The sequence below is a fragment of the Alexandromys fortis genome, unplaced genomic scaffold (assembly GCF_014885135.2).
Source record: "Alexandromys fortis isolate MF-2015 unplaced genomic scaffold, M_Fortis_MF-2015_v1.1 scaffold_56, whole genome shotgun sequence".
NCBI classification, from domain to species: Eukaryota; Metazoa; Chordata; class Mammalia; order Rodentia; family Cricetidae; genus Alexandromys; species Alexandromys fortis.
Genome location: NW_026067935.1, coordinates 3,237,801 through 3,247,031, shown reverse-complemented (window position 1 = coordinate 3,247,031; position 9,231 = coordinate 3,237,801). Strand labels below are relative to the sequence as shown.

At 48.0% G+C, this 9,231-nt stretch overlaps 1 protein-coding gene across 2 annotated transcripts in view; it reads left to right on the top strand.

Moving 5' to 3' along the window:
• The first annotated feature begins 2,660 nt into the window (after positions 1-2,660).
• Glt1d1 (glycosyltransferase 1 domain containing 1) overlaps positions 2,661-9,231 on the top strand; it is a 65,559-nt gene continuing 58,988 nt past the window's right edge. The window contains exon 1 of one of the 2 annotated variants that reach the window (XM_050146643.1): positions 2,661-2,852. In XM_050146643.1, coding sequence (XP_050002600.1) covers positions 2,785-2,852 — 68 coding nt within the window. In that variant the 5' untranslated portion in view covers positions 2,661-2,784. Of the gene's footprint in view, positions 2,853-3,331; positions 3,427-9,231 lie in introns of those variants that run through there. The other variant, XM_050146642.1, reaches the window with a different exon arrangement.

The window sequence follows — 9,231 nt, the reverse complement described above, 5'->3', positions numbered from 1 at the left end:
CCCATAATTGTTTTGTCAGTGTTTTATCACAGCCATGAAAAGTAGTTAATACTTTTGGCGACCCTTTCCTCACTCTAAGAAACAATATGCTTACGTCCTAAACCCTAGAAACTGAAGCTATACCAAAACCCCAGAGTCTGGATAATTTATGCAGACACAATAGAAAATTCACAGTCATAGAGGCAATGAGTTGGAGATGAAGGGACCAGCAGATTTCGTGTTTAATGAGGTTTGTTGTCTGCTTGTGTCTTATTTTTTTTTCCCTCAAGACCTTTCCCTACCCACTGGTGCAGAGCCTCTCTCCTGCACTTGTTCATAGAGCCCATGCTGTACCCCAGTTCACCACAGATTTTGTAGGGGACACACACATTCTGACCACCACAGTGTTATTTGGAAAGGAACTTTTTGCTGTAGCTAACACAAGCATTTTGACAAGAGGCCATCTATGGAGGGAGGACCAAAGGACAGCCATCAGAGACAGTGGTCGCACACCAGGTGGAGCCTGGGGAGGTGCAGCTTCAGAAGAGGGAATGTTGACAGCCACCAGCAGCAAGGAACCAATATAGGGACGCCCAGAGCAGTGGGTTCTCAACCTGTGAGATGCGACCCCCACAGGGGTTGCATATCGGATCTTTACATTACAACTCATAACAGTAGCAAAATTACAGTTATAAAGTAGCAACAAAATAATTTTATGGTTGGGGGTTACCACAACATGAACTGTATTAAAGGGTAACAGCATCAGGAAGGTTGAGAATCACTGTGCTACAGTGTCCAGGGGAGACAATGCCCAGATAACACTCTGCTTCTGAAGTTTATTCTCTAGAAGGCTTCTCTTTTGCTGAAAGGCTCCAAGGCAAGCCAATGGGTAAAAAAGGGCTCAGACTTTAGGTTTGTTTGTGCTAGGATTAAAGACGCGTATCATTATACCCAGCTTCAACCACCTTTTAAAAACACAGCTTTAAAGCAGGTGGTGGTGGTGCTTGTTTTAAATCCCAGAACTCGGGAGGTAGAGGCAGGTGGATCTCTATGAGTTTGAGGCCAGCCTGGTCTACAGAGCTAGTTCCAAGGCAGACTCCTAAGCTACATGTAGAAATCCTGTCTCAAACAAACAAACTAACAAAAACAAACAAAAAACTAGAAAGAAATGCCGTATTCTGAGGGCATCATTTTCCCCCTTCCTCCTGCTGCCTGGAATATGAATGTGATGATTGATCTCCAGATTCAAAGATAAAGTCTGGGAGTCTATGAACCTAAACACACACACACACCAATACAAATTTTTAAAAAGGAAAGTTAGAAAAAAAAGAAAAATCAAGTCCCAGAAGCCTTTAATGAGGAGAGGGAAGAAACAGGTAACTTCATAAAAAATAAATACGAGGGCTGGAGAGATGGCTCAGAGGTTAAGAGCATTGCCTGCTCTTTCAGAGGTCCTGAGTTCAATTCCCAGCAACCACATGGTGGCTCACAACCATCTGTAATGAGGTCTGGTNTAAAAAGGAAAGTTAGAAAAAAAAGAAAAATCAAGTCCCAGAAGCCTTTAATGAGGAGAGGGAAGAAACAGGTAACTTCATAAAAAATAAATACGAAAACCTTCCCTTGCTCCCTCCCTGTGGAAAGGCAGGACAATTGGTCCCAATGTTCCCCTGCAAGGCAGGCTTTGTCCACTGGCAAACCAGAGGTCAGCGTGTTGCAGAGCTGGACCGGGAGGATTCCACACTAACGCCTAGGCACCTACCCTTTCCCCTTTGAAGCTATTAGGGGGTTTTGGAAGGTGGGAAGAAATTGATTTCAGGGGTTATTAAGTTTAAAATATTGGTTCTATAATATTGCTCAGCTTTAAATACTGCACACGTGTTTGTGAAACACCATGAATTCACCCAAAAGTTATGTTGTCAGAGGGCTCTGTCTCGTCCCACCCTTCCTGCCTCCTGCTCAGGTCAACTTAGGGTAATAGACTCCCAGCTGGGCTCCCCACATCCTCGCTTCACACCATGGTCTCCTAAATGCTGCCTTTCTGGGCCTGGGGTTGTGGCTTAGTGTGCAGAATAACAGACTAGCAAACAAGAAATCCTGGACTACTGGAGGTCGCCTTTCCCCTCAGTTCCTCAGAATCTCGCGGCAGCAATCCTCCTGCCTCAGTCTCGGTATTGCTGGAACTGCAAACTGCACCCCTGAAACCTGGCCCCATAAACTGTCCTCCACTCTCTTCTTCTGGAAGTTCAGGGATGCCAGGGTCTTAAATAGGATGAGCTGTCTGTCCTATGCTCTAATGCTTCAGAGTCCAGGGTCCCCTCAAAGAGTGAGTCTCGAACCTCATCTCCGCATTTGGGCTTGCACCCCACGTCTCACCTGGTCCTGGTGTGGTGGGGAGGGCAGTCTCAGTCTCCTAGCCATCATGTTGCATGTGGGAACCCACTCATGGACACCATGGGAGGAGACACAGGCTACCTGTGTGTGGGTCCCCGGAACAGTGGACACCCCTCACCTTCCTGAGCTCGCGGATGCCTGACACCTGGGCTCGTGACCCCTCCCCACCCGCTAGTCTCCTCAGGTCCCCTCAGGTCCCCAGCCCTCCCTTCTCCCTCCACTCCTCCCTTCCCTTTTTGACCCCTCCCCTCTCCTTTCCTCCCCTTCCAATCTTTCCCCTTTTCCGTCCCTCTTTCTAGTTCTCCTTTCTGCTCCTGAACCTGCCGCTCCGCCTGGGAGCGGCGGGCGGGGCCGAGTCCATCCGGACCCCGCTGAGGCCCGGGGCCTGGTGGCTCAGTCCTTTGCGGTAGCGACATGCGTCTCCTGTTCCTGGCGGTGCTGCGGCCACACACCGGCAACGCGATCACCGCCGAGCGCCTGCGGTATGTTGCGGGGCCTGATCATCCCTCGCCTGGGGATACCGGGCTGGGCCGGGCGCCGGAGCTGCGCGTGCACAAACGGCTGGGTCATGGGCGCAGGTGCCGCGCGGGGGCTGCAGCTTTTAACCCAGCTGCTGCTACCCTGTCTGGCTACTGTGAGTGCCCTAGGGTGCGGAAAAGGGACGGCCTGGGCCAGCGCTGGCGGGTTTGGGGGAAGACTCAAAGGCTCCGCAAAAGGCCTCGGTGCAGAGATGGGGTTTGGGCAGACTGGCCTGGGATGCGAAGGGGGGCACCCACGTGGCTGGGGAAAAGCAGAGTCCCAGTGAAAGGTAGACCTACATGGCTGGAGAAAGGCCCCGAGACCTGGTGGATGGTCCAGCACGTGCAGGGATCCAGGGTCCATATTTTGTTGCAGCTGTTCCCCGCCCGCACCTCCCATTTGGTTCTCTTCCGAATGCTCAGCTTATCTTGTTAGGTCCTTTGTTTGTTTACCTGGGATGGAAGCCGGAGCCAGGACAAGGCAAGGGAAGAAGGGTCCATTCTCTGGCTATCTGCTTGCCTGGATCAAACAGGGCTGGTCAGTATTAGTGGGAGATAGATGCTTACATGCTCAAGCCTAGAAGTTAGCTTGCTCCCCCTCCTCTATCTCCCTCTCTCCCTTCACCTGCTTCATGGAATTTCCCAATGGCTTCCCCCTCTGTGGGTCTGTTTCGTCATCACGGGACAGAGGGGACAGAGCCGTTGAGGCTACTCCAGCCCTCACAGACCAAGTTCAGCTTGAAAATGTTAGAGTTCCTCTCAAGATCGCAGTGAACAACCAGTGGAGGGTGGATGCTTTCCTGAAGTTTCCTGGAGAAGAGACAGGGTTTGGATTGTGTGCGTCTCCCCTCCATCTAGTTCAGTCACTCATTGGGCTCTCTGTGGGCGGGTCTTAGACAGAACTCTTTGCTGTGGAAGACACAAGATGAACAAACAGAAAAGTCAATCATTCCAGAGGGTGATTGGTGCTATCAGGCAACTAAAACCAGACTGGGAGTGTGGCCAAGTTGGTAGAATGTTTGTCAAGCAAGCATACTTGAATCTCTGGGTTCTATTACCAGCACCATATATAATACAGGTATTGTGGTACATGCCTATAATCCCAGCACTTGGGAGGTGAAGGCAGGAGGATCAGAAAGTCAAGGCCATCCTCCTCCACCTACCAAGTTCTAGGTCAAGACAGCTACTTAAGCTCCCATCACAAAAACAAAACAACAACAACAACAACAAAAACTTTGTGTTGGAGGGGGTCCTTCATGCAGTAGGGTCTAGGCTATGCTCTTTGTAGAAGGAGCATGTAACCTAAGACCAGAGGGGAGGTGTTCACTCAGATCTGGGAAGCTAGGTCTCGAAGGACTAACAATAACACTGGTCTTGAGGTTAGTGCAAACTTGAGCTGTTCAAGATATAGCAAGTTGGTAAAAGCCATCCAGCTGCCTGGTGCACATGGTGGAGAACAGATTGTGTTTAAGATTAGCATTTAAACAGTAAGCACATGTTAGCTATCATTTGACTCTGTGGGTGGGAAAAGGTCCAAGGTTCTCCGGAGCGAACTGATATCGATAAATGAATTATTACGTATAAGGAGGCTGTCACAAAGCATAATTGCTCGTTAACCCAGAAGTGTGTGTGCCCCTTTCTACAGGGGAAGGGCATGGAGAATGTGTGCCCTTCCTAAGGGGATTTAAATGATTTGGGGGAGGCCTTGGTGGGCTTAGAGAAGCTCACATTGCCCTGGGATGAAGGTGTAGACTCACAGAACAGTGAATGGCTGTAAATGATTCCTAGTGACATTGGACGGTACCAAAGTCAGGCACAATGGGATATGACAAAGGCCTATTCATCCATCATGCTGTTATGAGACTTGAGGATCATAGTGCGAGCCCTCAATAAGCAACAACCTGTTCTCAATAAGCCAATTGAAGGAGACATAGAAACTTGAACATGTTACATACGTACACATACATATGGGTATAATTTTGTTTTGTTTGTTTTTTAAGACAGGGTTTCTCTGTATAGGCCTAGCTATCCTGGAACTTGCTTTGTAGACCAGGCTGGTCTCAAACTCAGAGATCCACCTGCTTCTGGCTCCCAAGTGCTGGGATTAAAGGTGTGTGCTTCTATATCTGGCTAAAAAAATATATTTTAATATTTTTAATTGTGTGTACTTGTATGTGTCTGTAGGGATATGTGAGTATAGAGTCACAAAGAGACCAGAAGCAGGTCACTGGGTCCCCTGGATCTGGATCTGGTTTACAGGTGGCTGTGAGCCTCCAGACATAGGTGTTACAGAAAGTTTGTGCTTGAACCCCTCTTTTTAGTATGGGTGCTGTGGATGTGAACTTGGGTTCACATGCTTATGCAACAAGCAGTCTTAATTCAAATCCACCGAGTTATTTTTTTCAGACCCCCAAGGTGTGACTTTTGTCTTCAACTAAAGAGGCCTAACTTGACATCATTGCAGCCATGACAGGCAGCAGAGTAACAATACTGGGACTAGGCCTCAATATTTTCCTTACAATAACCAGGAAAAGCCGCAAACTGTACCCTGTGGGGGACCAATCAGAATTGAGACAAACAAGTACTAGATGCTTCAGAACATTAAGAATAGCTTTTATAGCTTGTATTTAGGTTACCAGTTTCCTTACAGCAATGCCGATACTGATCCCTGTCTGACCAGACTTCTGTTACCTCACTTCTGCTCAGTCAGGAGTTCAACCTCTATCTGAATCCAAAATTTTCCTACCCCACCCCCCCATCCTTTACTCCTTAAAAGCCCTGCCATAGCTGAGCTCAATGTGCTCCCTGATCCAACTGCTGTGTTGAAATGGACAGACAGTAAAGCTTGCTTTTGCATATGAACTCAAACTCCTGGTGGTTTTTGGGGGGGTTCATGAGGTGAGCATAACAGGAACTTTAGTACATATATGTGCTGTAGGTAGATGGTTTCTTTATGGCCAGTTTCAGGAGCATGGGGTGGAACTTTCAGGTTTTGTGATTGGTTTGGGGTGGGATGGGAGGCTCAGATTTCTATGATCACCCTGGGAAAGAAATTCTCTCATTCTTTTGTTGCCCTTTGCTTGTTTTGCACGAGAAACTGAACAGGAGGCAGGAGCATAGGCGGTCAGCTTCAGAGGCCTGATATGGGGCTGTCATTTTTCCGTGTCTCCAACATCAAGGTGTTAGTAATGCCAAGGCAACTAACCTGTTGTAGCCAGGGCTGGGGATAAGGACTCTTGTCACAAAAGGCCAAGAACAGCCGCAAAAGGAAGGTAGTGGCAGCTGTATGATGGCAGGTAGGAGAGATTGAATCTATGGGTCTTTTGTGTTTAAGCAATGGGGGCTGCTGACGTGGCCAAATTGGTAGAGTGCTCGTAGCTCCTATGGTCGAGAGCTTGTGACTCAGAAGAGTACTCGTGGCTGGGTTGGTAGTGAGCTTGTGGTTCAGTTCACAGAATGCTTGCTTGTTTAGCAGGCATTAGGCCTTGGGTTCTGTCCTCCGTCTTGTACCAAATGGACATGGGGGTCCTCGTCTGTGAGCTCAGCGCTTTGACTAGGAAACCTAAGAACAAGACCTTTATGGTAATTCTCCGCTATATATAATGAGCTCAAGGCCAGTCGAGGCTACAGGAGACCCTGCCTATAAACAAGCAAACAACAAACAAATAAACTGGGTGTGGGAGAAGGCAGATCTCTGAAGGTTCAAGAACAGCTGGTTTACTTAAGTGAGTTTCAGGCCAGCCAGCGTTACATAAGGGGACTCTGAAGAAAATGAAAAGATGAAGTTGGAGAGATGGCTCCACAGCTAGCAGCGCTTGCTCCTATTCCAGAGGACTGAGGTTCGGCTCCCAACACCCACAGCAGGAAGCTCACAATCAACTGTAACTCCAGCTCCCCCACCCCACGGTGGGAATAGGTCTGGCCCGTGCTAGGCAAGACCTTGAACTTCGATCCTTCTCCATCTACGTCTTGAGTGAATGGTTTGTAGGTGTGTGCCCTCACATCCCACCACTAAAAGTTTCCTGACCTTTGTTTGAAATCATACTGTCCAGTTCCCCGATGAGCACAGTGTTTGTGGCTCTCCGAGGGCATCTGGGAAATACTGCCAAGTGCCGAGTACACTCAGCTCTCAGGAGCACACACTGTTAGGGTCAGGTTGGCATAGGGCGGAGAATGTTGCCCTAGAACTGTCACAGGGAGAGCTGGACTTTGTGCAGTGCTCTTACCTCATCCAGGGCAAGCTAGTGAGCAAAACATGTTTGTTTTTTGCTAAACCTTGCCATGAGGTACCTTAGGGAAAGGGAGCAATCTGAAGCCTCCTGGGGAAGATGTCCCCTGCAGCCAGGAGTCACTTTTCCTTCCCTCAGACAGCTCTGTCGCTTCCCTCTGGAGTTCTGCTGCAAATGCCAGACCTTTGGGTAGGAAAACTTTTTGAAGAATCCAGAAAGGGAAGTTTTCACATTTTCTGTTTTTTTTATTTTTTATTTTTTTTATTTTTTTATTTTTTATTTTTGCTCTAGAGGAACACACTAAAATAGCTGAGACAAAACACCTGAGGGAGGTCCGAGGAAAAAAGCAGAATTTTGGATGAGTGTGGAGGGCTTGGCCCTCCTCCAAATCCATTAATCTAGGATCCATAGATTGGTCCATCAGTAACATCCGTGCCTCCATGAATCAGTCCCCACCCAAAGACTCCACACACTGTAACACACACACACAAACACACGTGCACACACCTTCAACACATGACCTTCTGAGAAATATCTCACACCCAAAGCACAACACAGACTCAGGAAATCATGGGTGCCTGGGAAGCGTGGGGAAAGAGACTATTTTATCTTTTTGCCCTAAGTAACACGTATAATGGAAGTCAGTCAGTATTTAGGCATTTGGCAAATGGGTATCAAAGACAAGGTGGGTCCTCACTTAGCAGCACTGGCCCCTGCAGCCCGTGTACTCCTGAAGCCAGCAGCCAAGCCACCAGAGCTGTGCATTTCTGTCAGAACCAAGCCTGGCCATTTGGAAGAAGGTTCTGGCACGTAGATGCACAAAGTGTTACCTAGTTATATGTGAGCCTCTGATTGAGAAACAGCAGGTGATGGCAACCTGGGACAGGGACTTGGCCTGTGCTCCAGCAGCGTCTGGGAAGGCTTCCTGCAGAAATGCTCCTTCCTTTCCCATCTGAGACACCCTTGTCACACCAGAAAATCCACCCTTTAAGAGTGCATAATCACCGGGCTGTGGTGGCGCACGCCTTTAATCCCAGAACTCGGGAGGCAGAGGCAGGTGGATCTCTGTGAGTTCGAGGCCAGCCTGGTCTACAGAGGGAGTTCCAGGAAGGCTCCAAAGCTACAGACAAACCCTGTTTCGAAAAACAAACAAACAAACAAACAAAAAAACCCAAAACAAAAAAAAAGAGTGCATACTCCATGGTGGTGGAGAGATGGCTCAGAGGCAAAGAGCATGGGTTGCTCTAGCAGAGGACCCAGGTTCAGTTCCCAGCACCTACATGGTGACTCAGAACCATCTATCATTCCAGTTCCAGAGGACCCAATGGCCTCTTCTGACCTCTGAGAGTACTACATGCATATGGCGTACATACATGCAGGGAAAACACTCATATACATGAAATCAATTAAAATATAAAAAGGAAGTACATAATTCAGGGGATGGGCTCCGGGGCCTTATGCATGTTAGGCAAGTGCTATTCTCCTACATATATCCCCAGTCCTTTATTTTTGTCATTCTTTTGTGCCGTGGTCACCTCTGTCCTGAAAGGCGCTATTTAGTCCAGATGGGTCTCAAACTCACAGAGACCCTCTTGCCTCAGCCTCGTTGGATCTGCCATACCAGGCACACAGTGCCATGCTTGGCTTTAATTTCCTTATGCTGCTTTCATTTTATTTTGAACACGGGCATCGTTGATTACGGAAATTCTCCCCTGTGACACACGGAAGCAATTAAGCTTTACTATTCACAGGAAGAAGAGGGCTGTAGAGACTGTGGAGATGGCTCAGCAGTTAGGAGAGCTCTAATGCTCTTGCAGAGGGCACGAGTTCAGTTCCCAGCATCTACATGGTGGCTCACATCCACCTGTAACTGCAGTTCTAGTGAGTCTGATACCTTCTTCTGGCCTCTGTGGGTACTGCATGTACATGGTGCAGATGCACACATATAGGCATATATATATATTTTAAAAAGTCATATGAATAAATCTTTAAAAGGTATTGGGCTATTGTTGGGAGGTGGATGGAGTGATCTCTAATCTTCAGTCATGAATATGCAAATTGGTTCCCTCTCTTCACAGAGATGATGAACCATTTATTAAAGTTTCTTTCTCTCT